Below are 15,431 nucleotides of genomic sequence, written 5' to 3' on the forward strand. Positions count from 1 at the left end.
TGTGTGAAAAACTTCTCAGCGTCCTCTGCGGTGTGGAATCGGAGCTCCCTCCAGCATGCTAGCTCCAGTCGCAGATTTACCTTTTTGAGAGGTTGCTTTGTTTTTTCCCGACATAGCTGGGACTATAACTGCCCTAATGTTTGCTCACTTCCCTGTGGCTGCAAATTTCAACACTTGATGGTATACTTTTGGACAAATATTTAACTATATTCAGAGCCACTCTCCGCACGTCCGTCCTAGTCAGTTGCCATACTGGAAGCCCTAAAAGATAGCTTTAACAAATATTGCTAACAGCAGCGATTAAATGTTTTACATTAAAATGCTCAAAACCTGACCCCCCAACATACAATATTTGGATGAAGAAGATTTGGACAATTTATCAGATGGAACAAATAATATACTCCTTGAGAATCCAAAAAGATATATTTATTAAAACATGGAGTCTTGCCCGGGTTATAATAGTACAGTGAGGTCATTTGAACACTTACACACCTTCTAAATCAAATATGTATTTTAGTCTCCCCTTTTCATTCTTCCTCTTTGTGTATATATACACATGCTCACATCACTTTGCTCTTTATTTGCTTCATTTATATTTATTATATTTTCCCTGATGTCTACCTGTGTTGTATTCCAACCATTTGAGTTAATACTTTCTGCTGAAGTTTTGTTTGTTTTATTTTCTTGTGTTTTATCCTTTCTATTTTCATTATATCGTTTGCTGTAGAATGAAAAAAAAAAAACAGCTGGGGAAATTGTGAATATGATTGTTTAAGTGGCGAAACTGCAATAAAACTTTAATTTTAAGGTGACTGGACCCTTGTTATATAGCCAACTGTAACTCTTTTCTTTTCTCTCTCTCTCTTTGTTTTTGGTAGTTTTCACAATTGAAAAAGAAACTATAAAGGAATATACAAAAGAACATGATAAAAAACAGTGCACCTTTTAAATCTTAGAAATAGGTTGTTGTCAGTTTGATTCTCATAAATTCCCTCAGGTTGAACAGCCTGGGTTGAAACTTTTTAACTTTTTTGTGCTTAGCGAATTAACAAATAAATGGGCCAATTAGCCTACTAAAAATGAGCAAAGGGCTGGAATTTGATTGTTAAAGTGCTGCCATTAACTCTCCAGGCTGAGATGAGATAACCCTAATGTCTTACTATTGACATCATCTGGGTTATTCTTTCAAACTTTAGAAAGCACTGTCCAGGGCCACAGAAGGTATCATGGATAGTACTACTAGACACAAACTGAACTTCATGTGTAAAATCAATGAAGTTCACTGCAAAAGTTAAAGTAAAAAATTAAAGTTCACTCTTGACCTTGGTAATAAGCCTAACTCTAAACTGTGTGACATGGTTGAAAGCAAAAAGTTAGTAAATTGACCTTGAGTTGGGATTGAAGTGTTTCCTGTTAATTGATAACATAGGCGTTAATGCTTTTTGCACTGTGATGCTTCAATCTCTTTGGTCAATACAGTTAATCTGGGCAGTTAGACTGATCCAGCTGTAAAACAATGGTAGCAGAAACACATATACAACAATATACAGTTAAAAAACAAGTTCTGCATTAAAAAATTCCCCTTTGTAAAAGAGGGCCGACCAGCTAAATTATACAAAAGCTTCAGTCTTGTAGCTAGTTGAGTATAGAATAGGTTCAGTGTCAAGGTGGATCGGATTTTAAGAACTTAACGTAGCCTTAATGTTGGATAGACTTAGGCCCCTATATTATATATCACAATACATGTCATAATGAAGCATCAGCCCAAATGAAAAAATGTGAATAGAAAAGAGCAAAATGAAAAAAGTTGCATTTTCAGTTTAGACGTAGGCTAATTAAAGTTTTTCATTTAAGGTAAATTTACCTTTTCAGTCTAGCACTTTAGTTTGTGTGAGGTTTTCCTTGTTTCCTTTCCAGGTTTTTCATATTTTAAACATTTTAATTTTGGTCAGATTTTTATTGGAATAAAAAGATACTAATTTATTTTTTCTGTTATTATTCAGGGATTTTCTCTCTAGTTCTGCTTTATACTCCAGTTAGTGTTTTCCAGGAGCCTCTGGGATGAAGGCGGACTGCTCTGGTTTTCAGGGGAAGAAGGGATCCCCAGGGGACACATTACATGTGTTGTGGTTTCCTTCCATAGATACCTGCATCACCAGGCAATGCCCTGGTAGACCTGGGTTGTTGTTATGTGAACCACGCAGTACTTCCTGATGCAAGTCAACAAGGTTGTTTGAGTTATTGTCCAAGAAAGTGCAACGTGCCTGCAGGAAGGAAAAAGAGCAAAGATCACCATCATTTAGAAACGTGTTAGTCTGAGGCTACACTTTGGAGGATGGATAAACACGGAGATGTTGGTATTAGAAATAACCAGTGGCAGCGACTGCTCTGGTGGCATCGGGGGCAGAAAGTAAATGTAGGAGAAGATGGAGTCAACGATAAAGGGAAACGTATCAGTTTGGATCATAAGCTAAAAGTTAAGTGAGTATTTGATGGTTGGACTATGCATTTTTACAAAAAGAAGAAAAAAAGACATATGATCTCTATGAATATTCTTTATCATTGAGTTGATTGGATATCTAGTGGGAGGCATTTAATGTTATTAAATTTAGTATGACAACATTTACCCATTTATTCAGACTTTATCACTTCTGATTTTATGAAAAACTGACAAACGTCTTGGATGAGAGAATGAATGTCTCAAGTCCAGCTATTGTACAGCACTAGAAAGCATTTTCATCCACAACAAGAGCTTTTCTCTTCAAATTGTACATTCTTGTATTTGCATTTCAATTTGTATATTGTTCAATTTAAAAAAAAAATCTGCAAAATCTTTGCAAAAAATTATCCTTTTTATGTTGCAATATAAGCATTCAGAATTAGTTGATGACAAGTTAAATCATGTTCATCCCATATAAGCTGATGCTTTACAACCGCATGGCCTATATCTTTCCAAAATATGTTTAGGTATTTAAGACATTATGCTGTGATATAGTTTTGTATCATTTAGCCATGAACAACAATTGTCCTCATATTACACTAACAACATATTGGCTGATCAAGTTATGAAACCTCATTTTCCCCCTTCTCCTCTCTTCATCATCATTTCCCTCCTAGCTGGAAAGAGTTGACAGTTGATCCAGCAGAACAGTTTTATTACGTCTGGATACAGCTCATGATCTTGCCTGTTGTCTACAACTCAGTGATCATCATTTTAAGGTACAAACATGGAATACGATGAATATAGGATAGTTATAAGCATATAACTTTTAATCACTTGGTATCCCTTAAAACCCAGTCTTATCTGTCATTTCTCAGGACGTGCTTCACTAAAATTGCACTGAGCTACCTGCCTGTGTGGCTTACACTGGACTATCTGTCAGACCTCATGTATATGGTTGACATGATCATCACTGTTCATACCGGTAAATATTTGATTTTGTACATTTTGATTGAGTCTGGAATATAATTCTTCAGATTTTAATTGGTTACGTACACACTATACAGAAACAAACATATATGATAAAGAGGCGGTAGAAAAATCTGACTCTTGACTATATAGACAAATTTTGTAATATACTAAATTTATCCTGAATAGTCCAATCAGAGCCTTCAACCAATTTTCATAGAAGTAACCCCTTTTTAATTGAGGTGAGATTTCTTTATACAAGGTCTAAAACGCAGTATGATGACATTATGTTAAAATGACACACGCACATTTAGACAACAACACTTTAAATTACAATGATATTTGAGTAATGCTAGTTATTATGGGGTTTGTCCTGTGGTACTGGGAAGTAATTTAGCCCTGCACAGCCTGATATGTTCTGTGAGTGTCGGCTAAAAGAAAAACAAGTGTTTATCCAAATGCACCTTTGGTATTTGTTTTAAAGTTCAGGCTAATTCAAACCCACAGGTACTGATAATTTTAAATTTATTTATATTTCATTGCAAAACACAAAGGATTTTCACTTATATGAACAGAAGTAAGATAATTTGCTCAAAGTTATTACCTGTGAACTAAATAATAATTTGAACAGTAACAAAATGTCAACCTAGTTTTAATGAATTGAACAGGCATCATCAGCCATATCATTGATGGGTTAATGCCACATTCATGTCACACTGGAGTTCAAAGTTGTAAATACCATTCATGTCACCATAAAAGTTGTACCTGAAAAAGCAAAAAGGCAAATATATAGTTCAGCAAAACTGATTAACAATCAATGGATACAGTTGCAGTATGTTAACCTACTCATGAGAAACTCAATCAATCAATCATCTCAAGTTGTCAGAAGGTGAGAAAGCTCACAAATCATAAACATGGGTATCTTTCCCATGACTACATTCCATTCATGATGTGAAAGCATTATTAAATCTTGCAAGTCAGACAGCTTTGATACGATGCTAATCGTTAGCTTCTAACTATGCTTTGACGAGGTAATTGTATCAGTGTATGAAGTGTACCCTGGGCTTTTTAAAACCTTGTCCTTCTCTCTCCAGGCTACTTGGATCAGGGCATCCTAGTCAAGGATCTAACTCAGCTGAAAAAGCACTACCTACACTCTAAACGTTTCTTAAGGGATTTGGCTTCCCTGATGCCCACTGACTTTCTCTACTTTGTCTTTGGCATCCAAACTCCACTGGTGAGGATCAATCGCCTACTGCGTATGCCACGACTCAATGAGGCCCTGGATCGCATGGAGACGAGAACCTCCTACCCAAACACCTTCCGCATCTCTAAGCTAATGATCTACATCTTTGTGTTGATCCACTGGAATGCCTGTCTCTACTTTGCACTGTCTAGCTACATTGGCTTTGGCAGTGATCGTTGGGTCTACCCCAACATCACCAACCCAGAGTTTGCCTCCATGCGTCGTCAGTACTTTTACTGCTTCTGGTTCTCTGCCCAGATTTTCACCACAGTAGGAGACACTCCGCTGCCAAAAAGGGAAGAGGAATACTTGTTTATGATTGCAGACCTGCTCATTGCCGTTTTGGTGTTTGCATCAATTGTTGGCAATGTTGGCAATGTCATCACAAGCCTGAGGGACCGTGATAATGTCTTCTTCCCCAACCATGAGCTGGTTAGTTGGAAGACTCTCAGAAAGAAGACTTCCCCATGAAAATTTCAGAAACTGAGAAAAAGTACAGTGATGGCTTAGATTCTTCCTTTTTCTATTTCAGGTGAAGGCATACCTGCGTAGCCATCACATCAGCAAGGAGCTTCGACATCGTATCGACAACTGGTACCAGCATCTTCACATCAACAAGAAAATCATGCGAGAGAATGAGATCCTCCAGCAGCTGCCTGTACACCTGAGGACTGAGATCGCAGTCAGCGTTCACCTTCCCACACTCTCAAAAGTCACCATCTTCCAGAGCTGTGAGAAAAGTCTACTGGAGGAGCTGGTGCTTAAACTAACACCTCAGGTCAGGGGAAAAAGATGGTGGTCAAAGGGTACAGGTGGCTCAAGGCAGGCACTGGGGTGTAGCAGTGTTCTGAAAGGTGTTCGGAACATAAATAGCACTACATTGATAAATCGTAAGGAGCTGTGTTGATGGTGGTGTGTAGCCATGAAGGTACAGATACGTGTGAGAACATTAAAATGTAATCCAGGAAGTCTACTTTGCATCAATGAGTTTGAAGGGTTATCAGACTAAAACAACCACAAAGCAGTCTATAATACAATAAGACTGTTTTAGACTTTTACAGTTCTGGACATCAATTATATCTTCCATTGTGGTTGTGATCTAAAGGGTAGAATTAATTACATTGTTAATGTTACACAATTATCTGTTATATATATTTTTTAAATATTTTTTGGGAGATACTTGCATTTTTTGAATAAATATATGGAACAATTTATGACAGGTAACTTTGTCCACTCAGATTAATTGTGATAGCTGTCATTTAATTCCTATACCTATAAGCCTATATTGATACTGACTGCAGTCCTGTTTAGGCTCCTTTGTGTAATTGAAAAGGTTAAAGACTGGAGAAAGAGAGAATCTGACTTCACCATTTGATTCATATGCTGTAGCAGTTTGAGCATAGGGTCATGATAATGTGATTCTTTGCTCAACCAGAATTGAGAAGATTTCAAGTAATTTGACTGTGTAGACCTACACCTAAGAGAAGTTCAATGTAGATTCAAAGGTGGGGCTTTGAACTTACATTGAACCTCTGTTAGGTGTAGGTCATTATCATTTGAATATTTTCAAATGATGCCTATGGTGTTCTTTAGATAAGAACTTTGTGAAAGCCAACTTGGCAAATTATTATTCAAGATCGGGAGTAAAGGCATGGAGATAGGATTGGACAGGATTAGCTAGTCCCTTCAGAAGCCACGTGGCAGGTTGTGATATAAATAGGAAATGTGTTAGGCTGTGGAGTTATCTCATACCTTTTGCCTTGCAGGTGTTCAGTCCAGGAGAGTTCGTCTGCAGGAAAGGGGATGTAGGCCATGAGATGTACATCATCAAAGAGGGAAAACTTGCAGTTGTTGCAGATGATGGGGTCACAGAGTTTGCTGTGCTGAGTGAAGGGAATTTCTTTGGGGAAATTAGTATTCTCAATATCAAAGGTAAGTAAAGTGTCAATTGCACATGTTCATGCTCTGTACTTATGAAGCAAAGCCCCCCGGAATTAAGAACCTACTGTGTAAAGATTGGTCCAGACTGGGACATTTGGTAGGTTGTTTTTTAGCTCAAATTTAGTTCAACTGACCTTAAATTTAGGGTCAGTTGGAGTCAAAAAATGTGCATGGAAAGATCCTGTGGATGAAGCTAATGCAAGGACATTGTCCTCTGAAATGGAACAGTGAGGCTAGAAAGCCAGAAAGTAGTGTACGATACCTTTAAAGTATGATGGAGTATGAAATAAGCAAAAATAACATTGATGCAGTGTGGTCACACTCTTATAGTTGGCACTCTTTTGCAAAAATCTGTGGGAATATCCATGACATGTGGAGTCCCACAATCAGATAAGACAGTTTTGTGGTTACTGCTTCCAAATGTAATAATTCAAATCTGGGCCAGAAACAATCTGTATTTATCTATGTGCTGGATGTATAGCGGGACATCATGCACTAATCCACATGTCTGTTATTGTGCCATTGTTAACCAGCTGGCCAATTTTCAACTAAAAGCAGCATAACATTGATTCAATAATATGATAACATCCGTTATTCACTGCAAAGCAAGAAAGCGCAAGCAATAATGTTAGAAAACTCATATTGCACATATTATTCATGCAGAGTAGCTTTAAACATTAAGACATAAAAAAAGTACATCATTAACATCTATAATATTAATCCTAAGAAAATGTTAACAGAAAGACTGTAAAAGACTGTAAAATAATACAGTCAAACTCAACACATAAACCATGCACTGCAGCGTTGAGAGACACAACTGTAATATTTTAATATTTATTATACTGCTGTGATATTTTTTTACATGTAAGACATGAATATTTCCTTAAAGTTCATGTTAATTCTGAAATGAGCTTTCATTGGATAATAGAACATGGTTAGGTAACATCAGACCCTTTGTATTGAAATTAATTTGTTTAAAAAAAAAAATCTCAGCAAAGTTTTAAAGAAACCTTGTTTCCTTTTAGGTAACAAATCAGGCAATCGTCGTACTGCCAACATCCGAAGCATTGGCCACTCTGACCTGTTCAGCCTGTCCAAAGAGGACCTGACAGATGTGCTATCTGAGTTTCCTGCAGCCAAAAGTCACCTGGAGGAGAAAGGCAGACAGATCCTCACTAAGATGGGCATGTTGGAGGAGAATGGGGAGGGAGAGGAGGAGGAAGCAGAGAAAGTTGATACCAAGATAAAAAGGCTGGAAAGCAAGTTGGAAATCCTGCAAACAAAACTAGCTCGACTTATGGTGGAATTAGAGTCCAGCAACCGCAAGATGCAGGCCAGGGTGGAGCAGCTGGAGTCGGAGGTGGCAGCGCTGTCTCAGCTGCTAGAATGTGGGGAAGAAGGAGAAAGAGCACAGGGAAGAGGTGAAGGGGTGGGAGGGGAGGTTGGATGGGAGCGAGAAGAGGCAGAAGGAGAGGAAGAGGAGGGTTCAGATGCAGAGGTACAAAAACAGAGACAGAGAGAAGATGGTAATGATGTGACCAAAGAAGGAGATGGAGAGAGCACTAAAAGTACAAAAGAGGACGTGGAAAGGATGGTAGAGGGAGATAAACCTGGGTCGAAAGATGTAGATGATCAGGAAAAGAAAAAAAATGAAGGAGAGAAAAAAGAGAAAGTAGATGACAGACTGGGAAAAGGAGATGGAGCTGAGATTGAACCTGAAGATGAGAAAGAAAGGAAAAGGGAATGGAGAGAATCTGAAGAGGAGAGAGGAAAGGCTGAAGAAGACTCAGAAAAAAGGAAGATGGAACAGAAAGAAAGGCTGAAAAATGAATAAAAAACATAAGAACTGAAAATGAGATTGAAGTTCTTACAATCCAAATGTACATCTTTGTCTGTAGGGGCTTGTCTGTGTTTTATTAATAAAATTATTGAAAACCTCAACATCCCATTGACACACTTTCTGCAATACATCTTTGTACCCCTGGATGGCAGCATTGAACCCCCACCATAGATTGATGTGAATCATACGGAAAAGAACAAGGTGCTGAAATGACATAATAGATGTTTTTGAATTTCTCATTTATTTACACCTTTTGATGTTGATTTGATAATATACTTCATAGACATTTTTGTAGGTTGAATGCTGGCAAATTGACTGCTTTTTAAATGAATTTAATTTGAATATAAATTTTACATGGTGGTTGTACCATATGAATATTGTAAGGGAAATTCTCCTTGTTGGAGTTTGAGAGTGCTAATTCTCTGAAGAATTACGGACTTGGTGTGATGAATCAGATCTCTTTAATATATGCAGCATGGAGAGAATATTCATCTTGAGTCTATTTTGGGCTTAAAAACATCTAAAAATATATTTTATTTAGTAAGAGCAGATGAAAATGTTTTATTGAAACATTGAATAAGCAGTATTTTGTGTTAATATTCATCATTGTTTTTTATGGTAAAATGGTCTTCAGTGTTTCCCCTGTTCTTTCACCTGCCCAGAGTGGAAAACATTTAGATCAGCACACAACTCTCCACTGAAAACTACTGAATTAAAGTTACTAGGGCTTAATAAGTTCTTACTGGGACAGTGACAAATTGCAATTACATTCTAGAACATTACAGCTATGAATTTTATATTGTTTATCTATATTTGTCTAAATCCGTCAATCATGTATTTTCTTTTAAACTGAATGTGTATTATACTATTCCCTGTACATTGAGAGCAAATTAAACACAGTCAGATTCCTTGTTTGTGTACACATACTTGGCCAATAAAGCTGATTCTGATTCTAATCATTTTGTTTTCTGGAAACAGTATTCAATGTGCAAAGAAATGCAATGCAATTATGTTTATAGATATAATTTTTTTGTAATCCCTTTACCCAGTTGCCATAATTACTGGGTACTGGGCATTTCAGCAGGCCGCAGATAGGCAATAAGGGATTTTTTTGATCACACTTCTATCAAAGGTCAACACTAGGGCTGCACGATATGGTCAAAAAGTGATATTGCGATTATTTTGACAGATATTGCAATTGTGATACAATTCATGATTATTATGGATGATAACATTTTACATCAAAATTTTCATTGTCATTGAAAAACAAGTAAAATCATGATGATGTGGCATTTCTCCCGGTCTCTGCCAAATGAACATGTTTTATTATATCTGGAGAACAAGCTTTGTAGGCCAGAGCATCTCTGTAGCACTACAAAATTTCATTAAAACACTGTTTTGTGGCATATTTTACCTTCAAAAAATAATTGCAGTTCTTTGGATATTGCACTTAGTCATATTGTGATTTAGATTATTTTGCGATTAATTGTGCAGCCCTAGTCAACACCAATTTTAAAATCTTTTCAAATAGTCTTACCTCTCTAAAGTGTAATTTAGAAAATGATTGATGTAGGGTAATTTAACACATATTTTCCTGTATTTTTACATGTCAGTCCCTCAAACATTATTAGATGAGGTCATGTCATGTGACACCAGTATGAACATTTTTGTTGCTGTGTTTTACTTTACATACATGTTGTAGGTAAAACCTCAATATCTAACAATGTATCACTGCCAGGAGCTATTCTTCTCTACGATGACTACTTTTACTTTTGGTAGTAGGCTACGAATGGCTAATAATACTTTTGAGATACTTAAATAAAAAATTGGAATACTGGACTTACAGTTGAACCTACTTTTACTGAAGTAGGCCTAACGGTTCTGAATACTTTTTCCATTTCTGTAAGAAACACCACCAGCTTACTTTTACCTCTAATACACCTGTAACGTGTCACAAAAAACACAGATTGGCCCTTTAATGACGCACAGTTTACGTACTTCCCGGAAGTGCAGAGGGGACATAGGCCCCATCGATACAACACAATTGCATACATAAGCACTTACTAAGAAACCTCTGTTTGTATGTCATTTTCATGGAGTACTACCGCTAACACATATGGAGTGTCAAGAGGAAAAGCCTATTATCTACACTATGGAAAACAAGCCGATTGTGACATGTGAGTGTTTCTTAAAATGAGACGTTGTTATTTTTTATGGTCTTGACAGTTAGCAAGCTAGCTATTTTCATTAGCTTGTTTTGGCTAAGCTAGCTGGTACCCTTATATATTAACAAGCCTCGAGACGCTGAGTATGTGTGTGTGTGTGCGCGCACGCCTGTGTACGTGTGTGTGTGTGTGTGTGTGTGGCGATTGGTGGTTGAATTTCTTCTTCTCAAGACTATAATATTTTCATACTTAGATACTGCACTGCTGTCGGTTCTAAATGTTATCGTGAAAACGGTATCTCCTTCCAGTTAGCTAGTAGCTACAATGATTAAAAGGCCTAATGTTGGCTAACGACAAGACGTCACGGCTAAGTGCAGCAGTTTTGGTAAGGATATCACCTTGTTCCCTACTGGACAGACAACAACTACCTCTGTTGGCACCTCAGACAGTAGTCGCTACGTGATGTATCGGCCCTCGGGGTCAGTTTGCCATTCATAAATCCCATAGAATCTTATGAAGGCTTCTTGGAGAGGTTATTTTAAGAACCGGATCTGGCAGTGGCGAGCACCTGCTCCATTTTTAGGACAGAGTGGTCCAAAAGTGCCCCATGACCGGAGTGGACAGAGGCACCGTAAAGTCGGAATATACAGGAAATCATAATTGTGACAGTTAACCAGCGGGATTTGTTGATGGAATCAAAAACTTAAGTCGCATGTTACCCCAAGTGGGATCCTGGGTTTCCTGAGGGGTTATCTGGTGTCCTAACTCGGGTGTATGTGTCTGAAATAATCTTGTTACATGTGTGACATTTGCATTGATGATTAGATTCAGAAATAGGCATCACTTACAAGTTCCGTAACAAACATGAGCGATTCTTAGGCTATACCCATGGTCCCCAAAGAGTCTGCAACCAGTGATGCCGAATTTGCCGAATTTCTTTAAATCCTGCATCATCTGACTTGAGCAAAGATAACAACTGATCAACTTAACATCTTTTCCTGTTGCAAACTTTGTTATGTCAAGTAAAAATTAAAAATTCCAATCTGCTACATTGCAGAGGAAATATATATTTTTTAAAACTAAAGGCAGAATAGTCTTTTTTTTTAAAAAAAAAAAAAAAAAGATTATGAACATGATGGATTAAGGTTTTATTGCATTGATAAGGAAACATTTTTCAAACAGTGACTTATTTCTGAAAATTCTCAACTGTTGAGTTATTAAATGAGAGACACAAACTAGGGCTGAGGTAAAAAAGAGTACTTGCATGTAAGAATATGCTGATTCTAATATTAGGGAGTGAAAAATTCTGATATCGACATATTGGCCATTATACACACATTTTTTTGCGACTATCCAAAAGTTTAATACTGCCACATGTCGGACAACATATACACCAATACAGATGTATCTGTGATAGGCCAATATCGGCTGATAATATCAGCTTCGGAATATATTGTAAGGTTCACTGTGTAAGTCACCAGTTGCCTCAAGTTGGATGCAAAAAACACCAGTCAGTCAGAGTTCTGTGAGGAAGGTTACAGATGTTAGGTGTCTATGAATGACTATGAATGACCTCTCTTTATGTTCTCTCTTTATGTTAATGCTGATTGCGCTGGGAGATCATTGATTTAAATCACCTGCAGCTTATTCGAAAGACATTAGCATACACTGAAACATTGTTTATGACTAAAGAGCTTTCATCATTAATTATGAGTATGCAACTCTCTGCTCCTTCTGGTTTTACTGGGGATGAGCAGTGTTGTATATTTACTTTAAAGGTTGAGTCACACAATCACAGACATCAAACAAATGTTAACTTTGCAGGGTTGTATTTGATAGCAGTTTTTGATAGCCTTTGTGAGCATCCAAAGTTCAGTTTTGTTTGTAATATACAGGAGCTTTGAGACCCTGGAAAGATTAATGAGATAAACTAACCCGCACATTAACTAAATGTGTATGTTGCTGGATTTTGACAATGGCATTCAGCTTCCAGTTTCACATCAGAACACAGAATCACTCAGGACCAAACAAATTGAAAAGACCACCAAATTACAGTGTTTGCTGGAAGCCATGAGCTATGAAGGAGATCAATTCATATTTTTTTCAATCAATCAATCAATCAATCAATCAATCAAAGCTTTATTGTCATTTAGCTGTTCCAACAAAAGCAGTGCAGCAAAAATGAGATTGCGTTTCTCCGGGATCCCACAAAAGAACACAATAAATACACACAATATATTACAATAATAATTTAAAATTAAAACTCTGACTAAGGCTCATGAAGTGCAGTAGTGCACATGCTCCAGATCAGCAGTTCAACAATCTAACAGCTTGTGGAAGGAAGCTGTTGATTAGTCTGTTTGTTCGGCCTCCGGAACCGTTTTCCTGATGGGTGCAGTTCAAAGAATGTGTGGAGAGGGTGGAAGGGATCCCTGACATGTTCAGTGCCCTGCTCCTGCAGCGGCTTAGGAAGAGTTCTTGGACAGAGGGAAGGGAAACTCCGATGACCCTCTCAGCTCCTCTAACTATTCTCTGCAGGGCTTTTTTGTCTGACATACTGCAGCTGGAGTACCATGTTGAGATACAATATGTCAGAACACTCTCCACCACACCACTATAGAAGGTCCTGAGGATGCTGATGGGGAGAGAGGCTTGTTTCAGCTTCCTCAGGAAGTACAGTCTCTGCTGGGCCCGTTTCGTGATCCCTGAGGTGTTCTTATTCCAGCTTAGGTCCTGCGAGATCTGCACTCCGAGGAACTTGATGTTCTCCACTCTCTCCTGTGTGGAGCGTTCTCGGGCTGAGACCTCCGGAAGTTGATAGTCATCTCCTTCGTTTTGTCCGTATTGAGCACCAGATTATTTTCTCTGCACCAATCCTCTATGTGTTTAACTTCTTCTCTGTACATTGATTCCTCATTTCTATGAATGAGTCCCCCCACTGTGGTGTTGATGATGATCTGGTTCCCCTCGTTTTCTGGATGCACAGTCGTGTGTTAGCAGTGAAAACAACAATGGACTGAGTACACAGCCTTGAGGAGATCCAGTGCTCAGCGTGATGGAGTTGGAGGTGTTATTTCCAACACGGACAGACAGAGGTCTCTCCGTGTTGGAGACAGGGAGGTGTGGCGGTGTTCAGGCCAAGTAGGAGGAGTTTCTCCATTAGTCTCTGGGGGATGATGGTATTAAATGCTGAGCTGAAATCAAGGTACAGGATTCTGGCGTAGGTGTCTTTCTGGTCCAGATGGGTGATGACTGAGTGCAAAGTGGTGGATATTGCATCCTCTGTGGAGCGGTTGGGACGATAAGCAAACTGGTGTGGGTCATGTGGTGCAGTAAGGCTAGCTGTGATGTGTGGTTTGACAAGCCACTCAAAATACTTCATCACAATTGGTGTCAGTGCGACGGGGCGGTAGTCATTCAGACAGGATACAACTGATTTCTTTGCTACTGGTATTATAGTGGGTGTTTTGAAGCATCTGGGGACTGAGGGAGATGTTGAAGATGTCAGTCAGGACATCTGCTAGCTCACCAGCGCAGGTTTTGAGCACACGTCCCGGGATGTTATCTGGGCCTCTCGCTTTCCATGGGTTGAGCCTGGTTAGGGCCCTGCGTGTGTCTGCTGCGTTGATGTTGAGGGCTGGCCTGATAGATGGAAGAGAAGGACAAGCCCACCCTCTGGTTGTCTGGTTTGGTGCTTCAAAGCATGCAAAGAAGTTGTTGAGCCTCTCCGGAAAAGAAGCATCATCGTCGTTGACCCCCTGCCTGGACTTGTAATCTGTCAGCGCTTGGACTCCCTGCCACACCTGCCTGGTGTTTCCTGTGTCATAGAGGTGTCCCTGGATTTTCTCTGCATAGGTGCCTTTTGCAGCCTTGATTCCCTTTGAGAGTGCAGACCTGGCTGAGCGGAGAGCAGTCATATCCCCTGCGCTGAAGGCTGCATCACGGGCTGTCAGCAGTGAGCGCACCTCTGTAGTCATCCAGGGTTTTCAGTTGCCACGTGCAGTGAAGGTCTTAATTACAGTGACATCCTCTGTGCACTTTGCAATGTAGCTGGTTACCGCCTCAGCATACTATTCAATGTCTATCTGATCTCCCTGCGAGGCTGCTGTCTTAAAAACATCACAGTCGGTGTGCATGAAACAGTCCTGAAGTGCTGAGTCTGCCCCCTCAGGCCAGGTCCTGATTTGTTTTTTCACTGGCCTGCTGCGCTTCAGTAGTGGTTTGTAAGCAAGCACCAGCTTAACAGATAGATGATCAGAAGGGCCGAGGTGGGAGCAGGGCGTTGCTTTGTATGCATCTGGGGAGTTTGTATAAGACAGCTCCAACATGTTCTCTCCTCTGGTTTTAAAGTCCACAACTTGCTTGAACTTGGGGAAAACAGCCTTTAAACTGGTGTGGTTGAAATCCTCTGTCACCACTACAAAGCTGTCAGGAGCTCACTGATGGCATCATGTAGCCCTCCAAGTGCCTCGTTAGCATTAGCTTTGGCATTTTCGCTACGAGCTATGTAAACAACGGCTACAATCACTATGGTGGAATCCCTCGGCAGATAGAATGGCCGGCATTTCATGACGAGGAACTCCGCCAGCTGAGAGCAGTGTTTAGTGGTGGCGTTTACACACCAGTCTTTGTTGATATAGATGCACAGACCCCTCCTTGACTTTTACCAGAGGTAGCTGCATCTCTGTCTGCCCGGAAAGTCGTCATCCCCTCCAGCTGTAGGGCTGCGTCTGGGATATTGTCCTGGAACCATGTTTTCGTGAAAGCAAACGCACAGCAATCTTTCCACTCTCTGTGGGTTTCTCTCAACTGACGTAGCTCATCCAGCTT

At 39.3% G+C, this 15,431-nt stretch overlaps 2 protein-coding genes across 2 annotated transcripts in view; both read left to right on the top strand.

The window, feature by feature from the left end:
• The first annotated feature begins 3,161 nt into the window (after positions 1-3,161).
• cnga4 (cyclic nucleotide gated channel subunit alpha 4) lies at positions 3,162-8,426 on the top strand. Its single transcript, XM_073474031.1, has 7 exons — positions 3,162-3,219; positions 3,319-3,425; positions 4,504-5,087; positions 5,188-5,433; positions 6,422-6,587; positions 7,622-7,967; positions 8,387-8,426. The coding sequence occupies exons 1-7, from the start codon at positions 3,176-3,178 to the stop codon at positions 8,424-8,426; spliced, it is 1,533 nt and encodes a 510-aa protein (XP_073330132.1). The 5' UTR covers positions 3,162-3,175.
• A 2,030-nt stretch (positions 8,427-10,456) lies between these two features.
• trappc10 (trafficking protein particle complex subunit 10) overlaps positions 10,457-15,431 on the top strand; it is a 28,482-nt gene continuing 23,507 nt past the window's right edge. Inside the window, exon 1 of the mRNA XM_073473578.1 lies at positions 10,457-10,613. Coding sequence (XP_073329679.1) covers positions 10,553-10,613 — 61 coding nt within the window. The 5' untranslated portion in view covers positions 10,457-10,552. The remainder of the gene's footprint in view (positions 10,614-15,431) is intronic.

The sequence above is a fragment of the Pagrus major genome, chromosome 9 (genome assembly GCF_040436345.1).
Source record: "Pagrus major chromosome 9, Pma_NU_1.0".
Classification (NCBI taxonomy): Eukaryota; Metazoa; Chordata; class Actinopteri; order Spariformes; family Sparidae; genus Pagrus; species Pagrus major.